General features: G+C 39.7%; 1 protein-coding gene across 4 annotated transcripts in view; it reads left to right on the top strand.

Moving 5' to 3' along the window:
• The window catches only part of RPS6KA5 (ribosomal protein S6 kinase A5), a 164,920-nt gene extending 143,834 nt beyond the window's left edge, over positions 1-21,086 (top strand). For all 4 annotated transcript variants that reach the window (XM_023628276.2, XM_070249771.1, XM_070249772.1 and 1 more), the window contains 6 exons: positions 363-456; positions 4,190-4,360; positions 7,784-7,975; positions 15,926-16,085; positions 17,459-17,622; positions 18,969-21,086. In XM_023628276.2, coding sequence (XP_023484044.1) covers positions 363-456; positions 4,190-4,360; positions 7,784-7,975; positions 15,926-16,085; positions 17,459-17,622; positions 18,969-19,208 — 1,021 coding nt within the window. In that variant the 3' untranslated portion in view covers positions 19,209-21,086. The remainder of the gene's footprint in view (positions 1-362; positions 457-4,189; positions 4,361-7,783; positions 7,976-15,925; positions 16,086-17,458; positions 17,623-18,968) is intronic.
• Positions 21,087-22,433: the final 1,347 nt, after the last annotated feature.

Raw genomic sequence — 22,433 nt, 5'->3', positions numbered from 1 at the left:
ATTGTTGGCAATCTCGCTTATGTATTCATCCTAGTCAATGGGTTTGAGAGCCAGCTAGTTGTTCTGGTAACCAATTGTTACCTCCATGATTGTACATTCTTATTACCAAATGGTCAGGCAAGTAGGGTACCCATTTCTTCCTATGGTTAGTTCTTTTCTAACTCAGAAATAATCATTTTCTTGAGAATAACGCATACTTGTTCTAGTGGGTAGTATGACTCATTACTTTCATGGAATGCTCATTCTGATTTTTTGACACTTATGTTCTGAGTACACTATAAATAAAAACAAAATTAAAGTTGGGACAATACTGACAGAAAAACTTGAAGAGATACATAGAAGCTAACTGCTTCGTCTTGCAGGTTGGAAGCCAATACTCAAAAAGAAATAACAGCTCTGAAACTCTGTGAAGGACACCCCAATATTGTGAAATTGCATGAAGTTTTTCATGATCAGGTATTCCACATTTTTTTTTCTGTGCATACTAATTCACTACAAAGTTCTGCTGTTCACCAGTTTTGTTGGTGCTGCTAGGTCAGAGTCAGATATGGGACATCACCCAAACACTACAGAGGGCGGAGAAACCACTGCACACACACTCTTACCCACCCCAGAATCGATGCATCCTTTCCCTTCTGCTTTTCTCATTCAGCAGGAGTCATGTATGACATGGAAGGAGGACAGAGGGCAGGAGCCCAGTGGCACTGCCACCAGCTGCATCGTGCTTATTGCCAGTGCAGCTGCTACCCACTGTAGCTTAATCACCACATAACGCTCTCTGCTCAGTGATTTTCAACCTTCAACCTTCCTTTCATTTCTGGAGTAGAACTTAGAAAGCCTAAGCCTAATTAGTGCAAGCTAAGAGCAAGTCAGAAGCAGAAGGGCAAAGATACTCTCCTTTCATCTTCTTAGTCCTGGTGGCAAATTCTGCTCAGACCACAGGCCAGGTCATGCTGCCCACTTCTTCTCCTCTCAGTCCTACTCCCCAACAGGAGCCTAATACAGAAGCATGTGACTTTGGATATGGGAGGAACACCACTGGGTCAGGTCCATAGCCCCTCCCCAGCATCTCCACTGCCACCTTCCGTGACAGAAATGACTCCGTTGCAGTTATCTTTCCCCCTGGGACTGGACGGGACGACACAGTCTTACTGAAGACAGCATGCCAGGCCCCAGAGCTAAAACCAATCCTGGATGTGGTTTGCTCTTTACCAAAAAAGAAGCTGAGATTCAGAAAGGTCATGAGACTCGTCCAAGGTCACATAGCAAGTCAGTGAAAATCTAGTAGGGAAAACCTAGTCTCCAGTTCTGGGCTGTCTCCATAGCGCTGTTATAACATCCATGTCCTAGGTTAGCTGTGACCCAGTTCTCTACCACATTGTAATTTCCTCAAATGATACATGATGGTGAAACCAGGCAGCAGTATCAGTAGCATCGTAATTGTAGTAACTGTGGCCATTTGTTATCGCCTACCTTCTGTGACCCAGGTACTGTGCCAGACACTCTACATTTGTTATCTGATTCAATCCGTATAGTAACTCCATGAGGTGAGAAAACTGAAACTCACAGAAGTTACCTAAAGGGTCTCACCGTTTTTAAGTGGTCATGGTGGGATCTGAACCCAAGTGGTCCAACTTTAGAACAAGCCGTAATTGCTTTGCTCTCCTGCCTTGAGGGAGGCAGAAACACAGCCTGGTTTTCACATCGGGTGAGTGAGCACCCCAAAATGGCATCATTGTCTGCTTGCTCTTTGGTTCTTCATCAGAAAAGGAGCCTCTGTGAACCAAGGACTCGGGGAATGGCTCTCCCTGCTCCCCTGCTGCCTCCACCTCAGTACACTACTCAGGCGTAGAGGAGGTCTTGAGTCCCCTGTCCACTGGAGCGGCTTCAGAAGAGCCTGGACAGCCTGCTGTTGACGATGATTCACATACCAATCAAAGATTGGTGGATGACCTTCCACACTCCCCTCCATGGGTCTGCAGCTGAGCCCCTAGCTACATCCTGGCAAAGACATTCAGTCTCTGACCTTCAGGCTGATGTCAGATCTCCTGAACTGCATCCCTAATTTTTTATTTATGTTACAAGTTACATTTATTATTTGCTGTTGTTATGTTCGAGTTACTAGATATACTGGAATCTAAATTGTCTCATGATATATATATACTAGTATAAATAGATTATCATTCTAATATGCAGTTGCTGATACCTTAGGTTGTTTTATCCATGATGGTGACACAGTTGCCTAGATCATCCCCAAATCCACATAGTCTTCAACTAATGTGTGCGATTGATTGAGGGTGGGTCTTCAGCCTTGGGCTGTGCAGCATTTTAGTTCATTTTGTGCTTTACTACTGTATTAGTTTCCTATTGCTGCTGTAACAGATTACCACAAGCCTAAAACATACAAATTTATCATCTTACAGTCTGAAGACCAGGAGTTCAAAGATCAGTCTCACTGGTGTAAAGTCAAGGTGTCACTACGGCTGGGTCCCTTCTAGAGGCTCTGAAGGACAATCTGTTTGCTTGCCTTTTTCAGCTTCTGGAGACTGCCCACATTCCTGGCTTGTGACCCTTTTCATACATCACTGCAATCTCTTGTTTCCATAGTCCCATCTCATACTGTTGACTCTGGTGGATAATTCAGATGCTCTTCCCATCTCAAGATCCTTAATCACATTTGCAAAGTCCCTTCACCATATGAGGTAACATCCCCAGGCTCTGGGGATTAGCATATGGACATCTTCAGAGGGCCCTTATTCAAACTACCATATACACATTTTCTGTCCGTTATTTACATTTTATTGATAAGAGTCCTAAAGTTCACAGAGGTAAAGTAACATCCCCAATGTCATAAATAGAAGAACTGGCGTTCGCATCCAAGTTTGACGCTAAAACCTATCTTTTAAACCTCTCTAGGTATTGCCCTCCATCTTTTTAAAGCTCCCTGGCATATACTTGTAGTGGATCTTCAACTTTGACCATAGTGTCTGGTGTAGAAACTCAAATTAGCTTGATCTGTAGGAGCCTGGGAACAATTCTCTTATTAAAAGAGTTGTTCCCCCTTTAGAATTTCCCCATTATGTGCAGGATGATGTATTTATAATCACCTTTTTACAAAGCAGTTTTTCTGGATTTTGCTAATTGAAAGGGAAACATACTTTATTTTGTTTGTTGAATAACAGTGCTATAATATGCAGCACCTGAATCTGAACAGTGATTTTTTTTTTTTTTGAGGAAGATTAGCCCTGAGCTAACATCCACTGGCAATCCTGCACTTTTTGCTGAGGAAGACTGGCCCTGAGCTAACATCCATGCCCATCTTCCTCTATTTTATACGTGGGACACCTGCCACAGCATGGCTTGATAAGCAGTGCATAGGTCTGCGCCCAGGATCCAAACCGGTAAACGGCAGGCTGCCAAAGCGGAGCGTGCAAAGTTAACCACTACGCCACAGGGCCGGCCCCCTGAATAGTGATTTGATATCTTTTTTTAAACTGTTTGGGTTCATTTGAGAGCTGATATAATTCCTTTGCTTTTTGGTAGCTCTTATGTTATTTTCTTTATGGAAATGTATGCAAAGCATAGTAAATATAACTTTTAAAAATATTTAAGATAATACCATTGAGATCAAAAGCAATTATTTAAAGAAAAAACCCACGGTGAGTCACGGATGTTTGCCGTGGGTGTTAACATGAACCCTGAAACGAAGCTGTCGAGCCCTAACAGGAGGTTTCAAGTGACATCATCAAACATTGCCTTTTTTAAGGTAAATTTGCCATTAAACGAGTGTGTCAGGCCTCCTGTGGGCAGTTGCTCATGTCAGTAATCTTCTACATTATTTAAAACAACTGATTTCACATCATTACAGCACTGGGTCACACTTTAGAAAGAAAGACATGTAAACTTGATAGAGAGGGTTGGAATGGAATTCAAATGAAAGGATTAGTCAAGGAGAGGATATATAAAGATTTCACTGCAGGACTTGAAATTTTCCATCACCAAAATAGAGTTCTAAAAAAGCCACATTATCCTTCCACTCTTTCCTTTAAAATACAAGGATTGCTGTAGATTCGTTTAACAAAGGATTATTTGAATGTATTGGTGCTATTAATAGTCAATAAATGTTTTATCTGTTGATAAACTTCTACTCCTCTTCATTAAGGTCCTCCACCTTATTCCTGTTTTCCAGCTTCACTCCTTTCTAGTGATGGAACTTCTGAACGGCGGAGAGCTGTTTGAACGAATTAAGAAAAAGAAACACTTCAGTGAGACCGAAGCCAGCTACATCATGCGGAAGCTGGTTTCGGCCGTGAGCCACATGCATGACGTCGGAGTGGTTCATAGAGACTTGAAACCCGAGGTATCAAATACCGCGTTCTCTCACGTAATTCAGTCTAGCATCATTATTAAATATCCCCCAAATATATATGGGCTTGGTTTGGTTTGTTTTATTTTTTTACTTTCAGGGCTTTCTGCTCAATAGATACTTGCAAATATCATGTCTCTTGGATTTTTCTTTCTTTTTCTATTTCAGTCTAAAATAAATTGGTCTCTTTTTTTTTTTTTGCCAGCTGATCATCTCGAGGTTATATTTGTAAGTGTGAGAGCCTTCTATGGAAGAAATACTTTATGCGATAGTTGTGGACTAAAAATAGCCATGGAAATTTTTGTAGCAGTAAATAATAATCTTTCTATACATACACTGTTTTAGGGGGTTTTTTAAAATGATATATTAGAAGACTTATTTTTCACGTTTGTAATCAAATTGCTTAGCTCATGAACAGGAATGTTTAGAGTTCTAAATATTTAAATATAAAGAATTGTCCTGGTTTAATTAGTTATGCCATCCTTACATGTGCTTTTCTTTGCTCATGTACTATAATATTTGTAGAACTGTATAGCAATGCAGAAGTAGCAGCTTTTTATATATTTCTTCTTTCGAAAGGTTAATAAAGAAGGTTCTAAATCTAGAATGATCCCTTTTTAGAATCAAAAATATGAAAATTCCTCCCTTTTAGAAAATTAGCAAAATAACAATGAAAATTGAAAATCAAAACCCAGTAATTTATGAGAGAATAATAATGAACCATCCTTTACCATATGCAAAATTACACATATTTCCTCTCTAAAATAGAACTTCATTTTTAATTACCATGTGATTATAATGCATTTTCAAGTATATTTAAAATAATGATTTGTTTGGTATTTATTTTTTATGTCAGACCACAAAAGAATATTTCTCAAAAAGCACCATTTTTGCTTTTTGTTTAAGGATCTTGGATTATTGGTAGGAAGAGGATGTTTTTAAAGTGAAATTCCATGCATTCAAATATAATTGACTGCTTCCTGAAGTATTTAAACTTTGGTCTCTGTCCTTTCTGTTGCTGTTCTTCGTATTACTAGTAATTAATCAGAAGTGGATTGTGTTTCATGGACTTGCAGCTATGATAGCTACCCCTCTGCTTCCTTGATCGTGGTTCTCACTCTCCCCCATCACACCCACTAAAAATATGGTGCTCTGTACGTTGGAGATTAGCTGTCTATTTTTAAAGGTGAAAGCACACCACTTAAATGTTTTCTTGACAGACAAGGAACAAGCATGCAATTTTTTTTAATTGAAAAGATCTGCTCCACGACTGTATAGAATTCATTTTCACATGTTTTATTCTTTGGTGACTGGCCATCTGTCATCTCATGAGTCTCAAATGATGCAACCATCCTCTCCAGCAGGATTTAAATTTGCCTTCCTATTTTACTGAAAATAAAATATAGCTTATATAGCTTAATTCTTCGTATTTGTTATAAAGCTTTTCTTTCAAGTAGTTATTTGAAATGAAGAATTTCAGATTAAGACAGTCTACCACTGTTATGTCCTAAATCAAAATATATTTTGAAGAAATGAAAATATGCCTTTGTGCAAAAATGTTCATGCTAAAATAGCTTTGACTTTTAAATGGCAGAGTAATTATTTCTAAACTAAAAGTTTAATCCCTTACCCATTGATGTAGCATTTTAAGATCTGATTATGTATCTTTTGGTGGATAATTATGTGGCATTCATTTTATGCATAGGCAAAATCCTAAATTCTGGGTGAGAATCAGATAAATTTAGAAGCTGGCTGACATTCTTAGTAGGCTGCTTGTATTTTTCAAACTGGTCCCCATACTCTTGAAAGATTAAGAAAAATTATATCAAATTAGTTTCAGGCAGAACTTGAGATGAGGATAACAGGAGTTTGAATGGTTACTTCCTACCATTCCTGACCATGAACACCCAACTCCATGTGGAGAGTGAGGAGAGGAGAGGGGAGTGCCACGTCTCCTCCGTTGCAAGAACTGAGATGAGGGAAGTCCTTCGCCAGTCTTAACACAGGATAAACTGAAGTGATTTCCAAAGACTTAGGCTCACTGAGGATGGGCCTTGTGTGCTTTCCTCCCTGCTCTGTCTGTAGCACACTACCTTACGCTGCAGAGGAGCTCAGGAGTCATTTGTTGAAAGAGACTCCCAAGCACTCATCTCTGAACCTGGCTGTGACTTCACTTGTGGTGAAGCCTTACATTTAATTATATCCACGTTTCAATTCCATCGGAAATTCAGGATGAAGCATTGTATGATAGAAAATGTAAGAAAACTTTTCAGTTAATTTTTTTTTTACTTTTCTTTCCTCCCACTTTATTCATTTTTAACTTTTGAATGGAAGGCTTAGAAGATTTTTCTTCTTTGTATCAATGAAGCCTTCTATGATATCTTTTATTTCAATTAGAATAATATTAACAAAGCAAATGACATTCCAGAGCTGGGTAATAATTTAATGTTCATACATGCGTAACAGATTTTGTTAGGATGTCTAAAGACAGTATAACTAGATTCATTTACTGTGGGTACGAGCCTGCTGTACCACTAAAAATGATGATTTGTGCATCAGTACAGTTAGCATTTATTAGACATGTGATAAATACAAATACAGTGAAACCTGTATTATTTAGGTAGTATGAGTAATTACCTGATTGATTGATTACTCAATAATTGAAAAGCTGTGGGAATGAATGATTCAAAATAACAGTGTTTCCTGAATAATTGAGGGATAATACCCATAAGCATCAAAAAATGTTTAAGTATAAACTGTTTCAGATAAAATATTTCTGAAATGTAATGTATGTCTCCATCATGTCTTCTTTAATAGGCTACACTAGATATTATATAACTATTTTATTTATGACTTCTTTCAATGAACAAATATTTTCCAAAGCACCTACTATGTGACTGGGCCAGGCTCTGGGGATAGAGTCATAAGTAAGGTGGACACACAGCCCCTGCCCTTATGGAATTACGGTCTAATGGGGATGAAGACATTTAACTAATAATGCAGAGGGGTTGGTGCCAGGAAGGAAAAGTAACTAATGCTAGGAGGAAAGACGTAAAGTTCTAACTTCACTTTAGTGGCACGGTTAGTGTGATCTCTCTAAATGAGGGGTAGGTGCGTGAACCAGGTTGGAAGAGAGGTTGGTAGAGGAAGGATACAAACACAGTCAGAGGGAACAGCGGAGACATCAGACAGGTCTGACCTCAGAAGAGACATGGTGCAGTTGAAGACCTTTTCACAGGACACTGTCAAATTGAAATAATACAAAAAAGCATAAAGCAGAGAGCAGCAGTTCACTGACCTCCAGCGCCCACACCCTCTCTCTCTGTCTGGATCCAGTATCAATACGTTACATAAATGGCATCACCAAGTCCCATGACATTTTAATTAGAAACTAATGTAGTGTTTGTATCTTGGCAGAATTTGTTGTTCACTGATGAAAATGACAACTTGGAAATTAAAGTAATTGATTTCGGGTTTGCCCGCCTAAAGCCGCCTGATAACCAGCCTCTGAAGACGCCCTGCTTCACCCTTCACTATGCCGCCCCCGAGCTCTTGAATCACAGCGGCTACGATGAGTCCTGCGACCTCTGGAGCCTGGGCGTCATTTTGGTGAGTTCATTTCAGTAGAGCCGTTAAACTCAGTCAGTTCTTGGATGTCCTCTCTACCTCTGTCTCTCTCTGCTGTTTTTCTTAAATTTGTGAAAAAACTGGCAAATCAATTTCTTTTCTGTGCAACTACTTAAAGGCCTGACAGAAGACTGTTTTCCTTTCTTAAAACTTACGTTGGAGAAAATGTAGGAATTTTTATGTTGGTTTATTTTGAAATATTTAAGGCAGCTGTGTTTTATGTGTATAAAAGTGTTATATATTTTTTTAAAAGAAGCAATAGTATATTTTCAAAAGATGTGCATATTATGTTAAATATAATGTGAAAATAGCAAAGTGATTCATTAACGGAAGAACATTTTAAAATATTCGGTGAAATTTTCAGATTAACACTGTAATTGAGGAATATCATTTAGGATAAATTAACAAATTAATAGATAAAATTAGAAATATTTATAGGAACATATAGTAATCATGGTAAGCATGCTTTTCACAAAATGTGCTTGTCTGCCATGATCAGAAACCGAACATTAAGCTAAAAAAATCGTGGCGTGTTTTTTTCTCAAAATAGCTTTATTTTTTCTGCATGTAATTTGTACTGCATAATCTTAGGGAGAAATTTTTAGACAATACAGGAAGATGTAAGGAACAAAGTGAAATCACTTCTACTGTCATCGTGCACAAATGCCATTGTGCGAGTTCTCACCCCTAACCGCCCCCCACCACCATATTATGTGCTTTATATCTTTCTGCAGGTTTTTCTATGTATGTGTATATACATTTGGGCTTTTAACAAATGAGACTATATTATACATGTAGTTTGAGTCTCCAAAGTTTATTTACTAATGAGCAGTTAACATCTTCCAGTTTTTCACTGGTTATAAACTACACAAATTAATATTTTTTATATGTGTGCTTGCATTTGTCTCATTATTTTCTTAGGATAGATTCCTAGGAGAATGGCATATACATCTTTATTTTGTCATATTTGCCCAGATTTCCTTCTTGAAGGTTTACCATACCAGGTTCTTATCAACTGTATGCAAATATATCGGATACTATCAATTTCAATCTTAAATTATTTCCTTCTCTTGTTATAATTTGCATGCATTTCTTTGATGAATATTCAGTCTGAGCATCTTTTATTTGGACATTTGTAATTTCTCTTTTATGAATTGCCATTTATGAGCTTTGCCCATTTTCCTATGAGGAAATTTTTCTTACTGAATTTTAAAGCTCTATTAAAGATTTTAATCCTTTGCCATTAATATTGGAAATGTCTTTTCTGGTTTGTCATTTGTTTAAAAACTTTGGTTATAGTAAGGTGGGGTTTTAAGTGGGTTTTTAGGGGGGTTTAAATAGAGAAGTTTTTTAAATTTCTGTGTGGTGAGATGTGTCTGTCTTTTCCTTCATGGTATCTGGCTTTGATGTCAGATTGTCACCCACCTCTACCAAACCCAGATTATAAAAATATTCTCCTACATTTTCCTCCAGAATTATATTTTATTTTTGTACTTAAATCTGCACTCCATCTGGGGTTTCTTTCGGCGTCAGTCTGTTTCCCCCCAGTGGCTAGCCAGTTGTCCCCGCAGGATGGTTCTTCTTTTATTTTTAAGCTTTATATGGTTTTCTTCTCAGCAATTTTAAGTCATCACTTATGATTTTCACATTGAAATTACATATTTATAAGATTTTTAAATAAAAATCAACAACTGAATTCTGCAGATTTCAGAGTTTTAAGGACTTAAATTGATTACATTTTCATTAGTAGTACTTTCCTAAAAAATTAGTGTAAATTTTTCTTTTTAGTAATGATAGAAAATTGCCCCTTGTAGAAGAGCCCTTACTTTAACTATAGGCCAGTTATAGCCGTCGTGCTTTTTAGGGTTTTACAAGACAGTCTGAGACGCGCAGACAGGTGTCGTAGAGCCTCCAGATGCCGAATCTATGGAAATAGCTGTGTGTAACGGCATGGATGGAAGCCGTGCCGCTCTCCACATCTCACTGTCAAATTTTTAAGAGAAATAGAGGACAAAGAACAGGTCAAATGATACCACGGGGGTACAATCAACAATATCCAGACTGTGGGAAGTTCTACAGGACAAACAACCCAATTTCTTCAGCAAATAAATTATAAGAAAAAATAGCCTGAAAACCTATAGATTGAAAGACACTTAAGAAACAATGTTTGCATCTTACCTGAATTCTTATTCAAGCAAATTCTAATTTAAATTCTATTTGTTAAATTCAGGTTCTAAATCTAAGTCATACAAAGGTAATTATTATATATATATATATATATATATATATATATATATATATATATACACACACACAATGTATATAACAATTGGGGAAATTTGAACATTGATTGAATATTGAATGATACAAAGGAATTACTGCTAATTTTTTTATGTGTGATAATGGTGTTGTGTTTATGGGTTTTAAAAGTCATTGCCCTTTAGAGAAACAATGAAATACTTACAGGTGAAAAACAAAGGTAACACCTGCGTTACAGTGTCAACAAAAAGAGGATCTAGATACAAAGCCTGAGTCACCCCATAGCAAGCACAGAATTTATTTGGAGTCTACTGATTTGCTTTAGAAATCTATGACCCTTTTGCATGTAGCTTCTAATAAACATGAATGTGGATATTTAAATATGAAAATAATTTGTATTAACCCCATTGAGTAAAATAAATACTCCAAGAAGATGTGTCATGCAGTGTCACGTGGGTTTGATTACAGCCCAGTCTACCTCATGGATGTGCAGTCCCCATCTAAAATATACAGCACTCTTTCAAAGGGAGCTTACACAGTGTCTTAGTCTGCTCCGGCTGTCATAACAAAATACCACAGAGAGGGTGGCTTAAACAACGAAATTTAGTTTCTCACTGTTATAGGGGCTGGAAAGTCCATTGTGCCGACAGGGTTGGTGTCTAGACAGAGCTTTCTCCTTGGGTTGCAGATGGCCCCCTACTCACTGTGCCTTTCCTCTGTGCGTGTGCTAGAAAGAGAATGAGCAAGCTCTCTGCTGTCTCTTCTTGGACGGACACCAATCCTATTGGATCAGGACCCATCCTTATGACCTCATTTAACCTTAACTACCTCCATAAAGGCCCTATCTCCAAATACAGTCACAGTGGGGGTTGAGTCTTCAACATAAGAATTTTGGGGGCACACAAACGTTCAGTCTATAACACAATATTTAGAAAATGTAGGATAGGATTATATGCCTTCTCATGGAGATGTGTTATACGTAACTCATGGAGTGGCATATAGTTCCATTTAAAACATTTCCTCCAAGCGTGTTATTTCAGAGATGTTATTTTTTACTTTTCTCTCAAAATTTTGTTTTGAAAATTCTCAGACCTGTGGAAAATTTGAGAGAACAATATTGTGAACATCTAAAATATTACCTCATTAGCTTTTCTCTCTAATTCTCTTTTGTGCATGCACATTTGCACACACTCTCTCCGTGTGTGTGTGTGTATATACACGCATTCATAATACATGTATATGGACACACACATAAATGTATATAGATGTATGCCTTTGTGTATATAGCTACTTTTTTTGCCACATCATTGCAGACACAAAATTCTTCTTAACAGAAGTTGGTGCTGGATAATCAACTAAAATTGTAAGATATTGGAGTTGAGATGAGCCTAAAGTTTGTTTAATTCTATCTCTTCCAGAGAAGGGATCTTTTCTACAAAGTTTTCTACAAGGATGGAGAATTAGTTTTTCCACCCAACAGCCTGTTGCATTATTACCCATCAGAAAGCAAGAAAACCGTATTTGTAAGGGTTACTTTCTTAGATTTAGCCACATACGTATCTATCAGGAAGTGAGGTAGGATTAAGAAGGAGGAGAGACTTTGGAAAACTTTGGCAGCGTCTACTGAACATACAGAGACCCAGTGATCCAGCTGTTCCATTCTCAGGAATACACCTAACAGGAATGTGTATTTTTATTACCAAAACACACGAACACAAAGATAAATAGCAGCATGTTTCAAAATGCCCCAAACTGGAAACAAGTCAAACGTTCATCAACAGTAGAAAGACATTGTAGTCTGGGTTCCTCAGAAAGCAGAACCTGAAGCTAGAGCTTATGTTTATCACATTCCTAAGGAGCATAATCCTGGGGAAGCAGGAGTGATGCAGGGAAAGAGGGAGAGCAGAGGGTGTGCTACTGGGTTGCCACCTGTTGTCATCGATGCAACTCATCGCTTGAGTCCATGACACCAACTCCTCGGACTGAGCAGACCCTAAGTTTGCAGGGATAGAATCATGAATTCCGTAAGTGGGTCATGTACCCATGGAATCTAGGTGTGGGGCACCCAGGACCAAGAGATCAGCCTTTGGTTCGGCACAATCCTCAAGAACAGGGCTCCAACCCCACAGGGTATTGTTCTGAGCTGGTGCCTTCACTCAGCTTTTCATGTTCTAATGGGCTAGCTGCACCCAAGTGAAGGCGTGCCCACCAATCTGTCAAGTAGGCCCAATTTCCTTTCTTCCTCCACCTGTTGATCATAGGGAGCCCCCCCCTCAGTGAGGCTGTAGGCTTGAGTTAAGGAAAAAGCATTGGTGCAACAGACATAGGTGATATACACCTCATCCATGTAATTTGCTCATGCCTTCTGGACCTCCTAGGGTTAATTCTGAGTGTGTCATGTCCATAGTGCATTGGATTGCTGCTGTGGCTTTATAAATCAGTGCATCTGCTGATCCTGGTGCATGATGCACTGCTCTCGGTAGGGCTTGTTTAGGCACTCAGCATCTGCTAGGACTCAGTAGCATCCCAGGAGCTCTTTTTCAAAGACTTGTTCTCTGCCGCAGAAGGCATGACCTTGCACCAGAATCCTTCAGGTCTACTCTGTGACTCTTCAGCTGGAGTTGCCACAGACTCTACACAGCATTCTTTTACAGATATTCCTAGCACAATCGGGTCTATAAATCCTATGGCCTAAGTAGCAGGACAGCTTGTATTACAGCTCGGACTTGCAGCAAAACCCTCTTTTACTCTGGGCACTACTTGAAAGTGGTAGCCTTCCAAGTCACTTGATAAATGGATTGGAGCAGTGTTCTCAGATGCAATAGATGCTGCTACCAAGTTCCAAAGAAACTCACTAAGTCTTGTGCCTCTTTCTTAGTGGTTCAAGGTCCACCACTTTGTCTTTCAGAGGGGAAAGTCTCTGTGCCTCTGACCATTGGAGCTCTAAATCTTTACCAACGTGACAATCCCCTGAATATTTGTGAATTTATCTCCCACCCTCTGGCATTCATGTGGCTTATAGGGCATTTAGGATACCTGCTAGTTCCTGCTCACCAGCTCTCATTTAATGAAGACATCGATATAGAGAGCCAGCATGAGGTTCTTTAGAATGTCAAGATGATCACGGTCCCCACAGACTATATCATAACAGAGCAGAAGAGTTAGCATAGCTCTCCAGCAAGACAGTGAATGTTGTCCTTGCCACGTAAAGAGTTACTGCTTTGATCTTTCCTGTAGAGGGCAATCAAGAAGAATCCATTGACCAGATTAGTAGTTGCTTATCAATGCCAGAGCCATATTGACTTGTTCCACATTCAGCATGGCAGCCAGTCCCTGCTGGTCCATTTTAGCCAGGGCCTGCCCTTCCTTGATGTGTGCACTGTTCCCCATTCCCCTCCACTCCTCCTCCTCAGGGACTCTGCTCCTTAATAACATAACTGCATATAAGCTTTTGCTTCAGACTCTGCTTTCTGGAGAACCCAGGCTACGACAGTTGGTGCCAGCAGTGACTCAGCAGACCTTTAGGAAGGGGCTTTGAAGTTGCACAACTCACTGTTCTGACACCCCACTTTTCACTGGGAATGGGGTCCCTATTGCCATCCAACCAGAGAAAGAGGAGGGAGGGAAACACAGAGCGAGGCCAGGATGGAGAGTTACTGGGCTGGCCACGGCTGCTACCAAGCACAGTGGATGGCTGGCTCTTGTTACTTTTATTTCATAGAAGAAGCGGTGGTCTAAGAGAAGTGAGTTAATTTTCCCTACCTGGTTAGTAAAAAGCAGTTGTTTCAAGCCGGGCCTGTCTGACTCTAAAGCTTATCTCTCCCCTTCGGTACCTTGCATCTTCTCTCTGGACTATTGATTACAGAAGGCCTAGTTTCACATCCTAGAAAGGTTACACCCTAGGATGGGCATTTTAAGGAGACCAAGTAGCTTGTGCCAAGTCAGGGAGGCCTAAGAATTGTTGGTTCTGAGTGTGGCATTGGGAGATGGGAACTCAGAGGCGGAGGTGGAAAGGGCCGGCAAGTCAGAGCTTGAAAGGTGCCTGGTAAGTGTTGGGAAGCCAGTGAAGGAGTTGGAAAAGGGGAATGTTGGGGTAAGATTTAGGTTGTGTAAGTACAACTCTGTGTCTGCCTGAAGGATGAAGGAGGGAGGGAGTTCAGACGGGGCAGGGGCGGCCCTGGGGTCCGTTGGAGGCGGCTGCACTGCATCCTGGGCAGTTATCGCACCCATGGGGTAGTCCAGTCACGTCGACCTGTAGCCTTCCTTCCACACCAAGGATTTAGGGAGGTTTGGGGGTTTAAAGTTGTTTTGTCTTTGTTCTTCAGATGTCCTAGCATTTCCCTCCTTAGAACAAGTATCTTCCTGTTAGGTTGCTCCAAATTAGAAACTGAGGGTTTTTTCTCCTTCTATTTTCAGACTCTCCATTCTCAAGAGTATTGTTTTTATTCTGGCAGGCACAGCTTTCTTTTTCAGCAAGTCCAGATTCACCCAAAGCCCGCTGGTCTCTGGTGACCTCAGAGGGGTACAGTTCTTCTCCTGTCTGAGTCTCATTCCTCCATCCTCCGTCCTTCTTATTCAGGTTTTGTTGACTGCCTACCTTCTTGTATCTCCTGGTTTTCCTTTCTATGTTATTTTTATGATCCTGTCTTGGAATTTCCATCTTTTCTGAGAGCCAGTGTGTAAGAGCTGCTTCACCACTTGCCATTATGAGAGCGAGCCTGCTTGTCAGACAAATGGTTGGAAGAGAAAAGTGACATGTTCCTTCTAGATCACTGGGCCGCCTCCGTAGCTTCCATACCCCCTAGTGAGGGCTGGGGTTGAGACTGTCCTCTATGTGTCTCTTCCTAATTAACAGCCATGTAAGCAGGCTCCCGCTGACACTTCCCCCCTCTTCTCATACCAAGTGGTGCTTCTCTGTGGTCTGTGCACAGACACAATCACGTCATTAACACCAGCCAGTCCACCTCTGGTTACAGCTCGCCTTCCACCTCTGCAAGCCTGTCACTTGCTCAGTGAGCAGAGAGAAAACCGTCCAAGGATTTTAAAGGGTCCCTTTTCAAAAATCCAGTCTCTGCTACAAAGACAACCTTACCTTTTCAGTTCTGCTCTTGACTTTTTAAAGGGCAAAAACCCTAAACATCAATTTTCAAACACATGGCTACAATGAAATAAAGTGACTGTAGAGAATTCATTGCATTTAACACTATAATGAGAAAAATAAAATAAAAATGGAGGTAATTACAAGCAGAATAAGAAGGCCTAAATAAAAATCTTTTAACATGCTTAACCAGTGTTAATATCCTAAGGAAAGGATGTGTGGAATTGGATAGAAAAAAATAGTTAAGAGATTCTGCTGTTCTCAACTTTCTGTTAACATTAATACCATCTTTCCTCAAGCAGTTGGATTATCCCTTTTTTATTCTTCTTGTTCTGAATATAGTTATAAAAATGGTTTTAAATCATGATATCATAATAAGCCAGTCCTCTTTATTTACAAGTCTTTGAAATGTGTTAGTTGTTTCAGTGATGGAAGTCACGTAATCTTTTAAACCCAGTAATGCTAGTTGTAATATTTGATAAATTATGCTGATGAAGGTGGTGATAAAATTACTAGAGTGGCTTTGACAGTGATTTTGGCAGACTTTCTATTTTGTTCTTTTTTTTTCTTGATAGTATACAATGTTGTCAGGGCAAGTTCCATTCCAATCTCATGACAAAAGTTTGACGTGTACCAGTGCAGTGGAAATCATGAAGAAAATTAAAAAGGGAGATTTCTCCTTTGAAGGAGAAGCCTGGAGGAATGTATCCCAAGAGGCTAAAGATTTGATCCAAGGTAAGAATCGAATGAAACTTTATGTTCTGTGTGGTGTGTAGTGATTGAAGTGACATCAGACCTGTTACACATATACTTGTCTGTTAATTGCTCAAGGAAGCCGTGTGTGTTCTAAAAGGTTTCCAGGTGACTCTGGGCGGCCTTCTTTTCCTCTTATTGGAAGACTGTCCCTTAGTAATCTTCTCTGCAGTCATGGCATGAACTTGCACTTGGACCCACCAGCATCTCAGTCCACCACCTCCAAAATGAACCCGTACTTTTCTTTCCCCAAAACATGTGCCTCCTCCACCTCCCCTCTTCTGGACAGTGGCACTGCCGAGAAGCCGCATCACCAGACAGACATCCAGACATCGCCCTAGATACCTGCACCTTCCTCACCTTGCACAGCCAGTCACAGCCCTGCAGGGTCAGCATCCCTCCTGGCCCTCCTCTCTTCCCCACTCTCGTGGCCATTGCCTTAGTTCTTGTCATCATTTCCCTCATAAAATCCTACAACATCCTTCCACATCCATCCTTTACTTTGTGGTGACTTCTACGAAGTTGCTTCCTCTGACTTAACCTGTCCATCATCAATTGGGAAAGTGACCTTCTAATAGCCAAATGTGATCATGCCTCTTTTCTGTTAAAAAATCCTTCTGAGAATCCATGTTAGCTTCGGGTCAGACTCCAGAGTGGAGCATTCCAAATTCAAAGCCCTTCGTGACCTGGGCCTGCCTGCCTCCACTTCATCACCCTCACTCTGCCATCGTAGGGCGCTTGAATTCCTCAAATGTGCCGAGCTTTTGGCCGCCTGCACGCCTTTGCGGTGCTCTTGTGAATCTCTGGGGCACCCTCTCCATCAAGCCCTCTTCTGCGCTTCCTCCAGGGCCCACCCTCCCTAGGTGAGCCCTTCCCCTGCGCCTGCTAACACACGTTCATGTGGATTTTTCTGTTGTGCTTGTCCCCGAGGTCATACTAGCTGGGTTCTGTCGATGTCTTTGGCTCCGTCTCTGTATCTCTAGTGCCTTGCTGCACTCCCTGACTTGGAGAAGGTGATTGTACATAAGGAAGCATATCCAGATAACTCTGTGTTCATCTGGGGTTTACCCAGTCATGGGGGAGTCTTTGTTTTGGGCAGTTATTTTCTCCTGATTGAACAGCCAGGTAGCCTGTAGCCTCCTAGCACTGGGCTATTGTGAGCTTTACCATCAGCATCCGGTATTCACTAGGGGATTTAAATGTATATTAAAATATAATTATTTTTGTAGGAGGTTGAAGGCTCCTGGGAACCATGGTGTCCTGTGAACATAACTGAGATTTATGTCTGAGGGTGATTTTAAACTATGTTTGAAATGACAAATCATAAAATAAAAATACCTTATTTGTTCCCACAGGTCTTCTCACAGTTGATCCAAATAAAAGGCTTAAAATGTCTGGCTTGAGATACAATGAATGGCTTCAAGATGGCAGTCAGCTGTCCTCAAATCCTCTGATGACTCCAGACATTCTGGGATCTTCAGGAGCTGCTGTGCATACCTGTGTGAAAGCAACCTTCCATGTAAGGCTCTGTGCTCTGCACATGTGGGGCAGTGTGGAAAGGAATCAGATGTTCTGACTGGAACCTCAGAGGCACACTCATAGCAATACATTTATAATAATGTGTTCTTTAAATTTTAGGTATGTTTTTGTAAATCCCTTCATGATATAAACACATATGATATAAACAGAAAGTGCATGTGGGACCAGAGTCACTGCTAACCCACAAAATACTTTCTTGACATTTAGAAGGAGTTTGTGAGATGAGGAAGTAGTCTCTATTTCAACTATTTGAATAGTTGAAGATTTTCAGCAGGTAACAGTGTGCATAATATTAGAACTTTTTTCTCTCACCTGAGCTAAATAATTTTCTTTAGAAGCTGTCAATAAACATTAGGAACTAAGGCACATGTGAAAGTTCATCCACTCCACAACTGTTTTGTGCATAACACGTCCTAGAGACTGTGAAGGAAAAGAAGTCAGTTAATTGGTATTAGGTATAGATTGTATATTTGAAAGGCTAAGACTACAGAGCAGTAACTGTAAATTCTGCACATTGGTCCCAAGCAGATGCAAATACATTAAGATAATTGTATAAGGAATAGATTTGTTTGGGAGAAATAGGATTACCTCTGAAGGGATTGTGTTGAGAAAGAAGGGATAGCATTTCCTCATCAGCTGCAGAAATGGATTAAAAAGTAATGAACTAGAGTATGTTGAGGTGTGAAGAGATTACCAGCAAGAATTTGCAGCAGATGATCCAGATTTCTCGGTGACATGTGATGCAAGGGTCTCAGGAGTAAGCACAGTGATGCCTAAGCTTGAGGCAGGCTGCTGGGAAGAGGAAGCCAGGCAGAGGTTTGCAGAGCTCAGCTGCCGTGTCCAAGAGACACCCAAGTTACACTGACTTGGAATCAGAGAGCATAATGGATCCATAATGGATTGAGTCTGCTCTGTGTTAGGACTTTGTGGTCAGAATTTTAAATCTCAGACACAGAACTAGTAAAAGTAACAGGATGGGAGGGTTGGTTTAGATTGCTAATATTCTTTAGAAATTTCTAGTCAGTCAATGTTTTTTGGATTTTTTTTTTTTTGAGAGTTAGTGCTAACTTCTTCAAAAGATTTGTTAGAATCATGACTCCTGGACAGCCTAGCTGGTTTGATTTAAACAGAGCCCTCAGAAATCTTTTCCCGTGAACTTCTGTACCCTGCCAGGAGGTTTGGATATGATGGTTTTAAGGACATCATTTCCAAAACAACTTGGAGCCGTAGTTGCCAACCAAAGGTTGTCTTCTGCTCTAAGTCATAACTGCCAGGAAATCTTCAGTCCTTTCACCTTCACTGTGTTTCCCTTTCTTTCTCCCCTAGGCCTTTAACAAGTACAAGAGAGAGGGGTTTTGCCTTCAGAATGTTGATAAGGCGCCTTTGGCGAAGAGAAGAAAAATGAAAAAGACCAGCACCAGCACGGAGACGCGCAGCAGCTCAAGTGAAAGTTCTCATTCCTCTTCCTCTCATTCTCATGGCAAAACTACACCTACAAAGACACTGCAGCCCAGCAATCCTGCCGACGGCAATAACCCAGAGACCCTCTTCCAGTTCTCCGACTGAATGGCGCAGGAATGGTAGGAATGTAACAGATGACCCATCGCTCCTTTCCTTCCCTCAGCATATGCCTGGGGCGGTGTTTTGTGCTTTTAAAAATGTGTCCCGTTGGTCTCATTGGAATCTGCCTCTTAGGGAATTTTTTCAGGAAAACCCAATTGGTTATCCTTGTCCCAAAGCACTGGACAGAGAACGTTACTGTGAATAGAGCAACGTTAGACTGTTTCACAACCTAGCATGGTGCCAACAGGGCTATTCTTGAAAGAGCAGAGGTGTCTGTGAATTTAATTAGGGACCGGTCAGATCTGAGCTGCTTATGAAGCAAGTCACAGGTTTTTCAGACGCCTGCCAACAAGAGTTATTCAGACTGTGATGATGACACCTTTTGCTTTGCCTCGTGGACAATGTGGGTTTTTAAGAGATTTGCACCCTTTGAACAGTGATTTATCAGAGAAAAAGGTCTGACTGTTTTCAAAAAGATTCTGTAATGAATTTTACTTGTGGCATAGACTTATTTCTTGAGAGAAGATTTTAACTTATTGTTTTTATTTTATGGTTACATATGATGATAACTTGCTATTATTAATCTTTTTCTAAAAAGTAAAAAAAAAAAGATATAAGAACTTCAGGTCCCATGCTCTGTGTTTGGGACCCATCTGAGATGCATGCTAAGCTACATATGTTTTTAATTTTGCACTGCTCTTTCCTGGCAATCTGTTTTAATGGTCGTTGCAGAATGTTAAGGTACATGTCTCTGTTTTAAGTAATATTGCACTTTATAAAAGAATATGAATAAAGCAAATTATTTTATAAAGTGCACTGTTTAAAGCATATGTACTGTATTTTTGCCATTTTTTCCTTTATCTACTTTAATTTATCCTCACATCCCCCCTTCTACTCTGTATGCAGCAAGTAGAATGGGCCGTGTTGTATCACATAATCATTAGCCACTTAGGCACGGATGTGAGGAAAACCTAAAGGGAATTTCTCTTAAACACTGTGCTTCATATTTGTACACTGTGTTGTGCTACGGCGAGGCATTTCCTCCTGTAGTTGGATATTATGTACATAATATTTTAGAATCGTAACTATGACTTGTTTTGAAATTTTTCTGTTAAATTTTAAATCCAGAAAGCATATTTTATAAACTTATGCAGAGCATTTTTATTGCTCAAAAGTTCTGAATTCATACAGAAAATAAGTGCAATGTGATGAGGACATTTCACTGCAAGATTGCTGCATTTTGGGGCTGGCCCCGTGGCCGAGTGGTTAAGTTCGCGCGCTCCGCTGCAGGCGGCCCAGTGTTTCGTTGGTTCGAATCCTGGGCGCGGACATGGCACTGCTCATCAAACCACGCTGAGGCAGCGTCCCACATGCCACAACTAGAAGGACCCACAACGAAGAATATACAACTATGTACCGGGGGGCTTTGGGGAGAAAAAGGAAAAAAAAATAAAATCTTAAAAAAAAAAAAAAAAAAAAAGATTGCTGCATTTTGAAATGCGATTAATTCATTCCCTATGCAAAAAAATGAAGTGATAGGATTTGTATGCTATATTTTCTTTTAAAGCCATCACATGAAATGTCAGGGCTGAGAAAAGTAATCTTTGCTGTGTTTACAGGAATCGTGCTTAAAAAGAAAATGCCCAATCTGTTTATTTTTTAGTTTTTTGTTAATGATAACCTTGTGAGCATTAGTTTGGAATTTGGGCATGATATTTATTTATTCCTTTCTTGAGATAACAGCAGCATTAATTTCAACAAGTTATGAATACTAAAAATATTGCACTCTATGTAATAGTATATTTATTACTAAATCAATGTATATATTAATAGCACAGGCAACAAAAATGGCAAATATTAAAATATTTTCAAAATATTGTATCATTCTGTTCACATTTTTGTCCATAATGGTTGTTAGAAATAACTTTTTATACTTATCAAAGTGGGCCAAATGGCTACATAACTCTCACTGAGTCAGTGAACGTTTTGTATTTCCAGTCTTCAGTCATTCCTAGTAATGATGAGAAATCTTCGTGAATTATTACCAAACAATAGCTAATTCACAAAATGTGATTCCGTCAGGCACAGAGTTATAATAATCAAGAAAATGTCCGTTTAGGTCTATAGTTATGTTGAATATATTTGGAAGTAAGTTAGCTCTTCACGTCATCTTTAAAACCATGCACACTAGTAGGAAATGCTAGTTGTAACGTGTAAACTCAAGGGACCTTGTTGCTGATGGAAAATGACCCAGAAACATGGTCAGTATACCCTAATGGTTGATGATGGAATTGACTCACTGTGAATACTGGACATTGATGGGTCTCATTTTCATTTATTTTCCTTGCCTCTCCTGAAGGACTTGACAGAAAGTGAAATGGGTAAAAAGGCAGGCAGAGAAAGAGGAGGAAGGGAGGAGAAAGCTGATCCAGCAACTGATGAGCGTGCCTAGATAATCTAGAACGGGCTTTTGAGAAGTGCTCAGAAAACAGAGGTGTCCTCCTCAAACGTCTTCATCCTCAGGCTCCTTGTAAACGTCGGAAAGACAGCCTTTGATGCTAAGCTTGCAGCAGTTAAGTTGTGTGCCGGCTGTTAGTTTCCAGTGAAATTGCACTTTAAAATTCACAGAGCTTTCATTTAGTCGTCAAAAATAAACTAAAAACTACTTCATATGAAAATGTTAAACGAAAGGACTCGTTTGGTATTAGGAGTAAACGAGAAGTAGATCTAACAAAAACAAATAACACGTTAAATTCTCTTTGTAACATTAATTTTGGGAATTGAGCCAAATCACTCCTTTTCTTCTTCCCTTATTGATTTTATATTGTGTAGTTTTCAAACCATCATCACTCCTGACTCATATGATATACTTTATAACCATATATGGCTACTTGAGAGGCAAGAATAAGAAAAGGAAGTAACAGAGGAAAGGAATTTTGAAAGACCAGTTTCTTCTAATTATTGTGCCAGATCCTGTGGCTGAATGAATTAAATTAGCTATTTTGGAATTCATTAATTTTTCCACACCTCTATAAAATAATAAACCACTGAACCACTGGAACAGAAAATCAGCTCTCCTGACTTCATTTCAACATGCTTGTCTGTCTTGGAGTTGCAGCTTCATTTACCCATGAAAAACTGCCTTTTAATTTTTTTATGTTACTGCTGATTTCTTAAATAACTATGTAAATGGCTACATTTTAAATATAAGGTAAGTTATTTTAAAGC

This window comes from Equus caballus, chromosome 24, assembly GCF_041296265.1.
Source record: "Equus caballus isolate H_3958 breed thoroughbred chromosome 24, TB-T2T, whole genome shotgun sequence".
NCBI lineage: Eukaryota > Metazoa > Chordata > Mammalia > Perissodactyla > Equidae > Equus > Equus caballus.
This window is presented reverse-complemented; position numbering and strand designations above follow the sequence as displayed.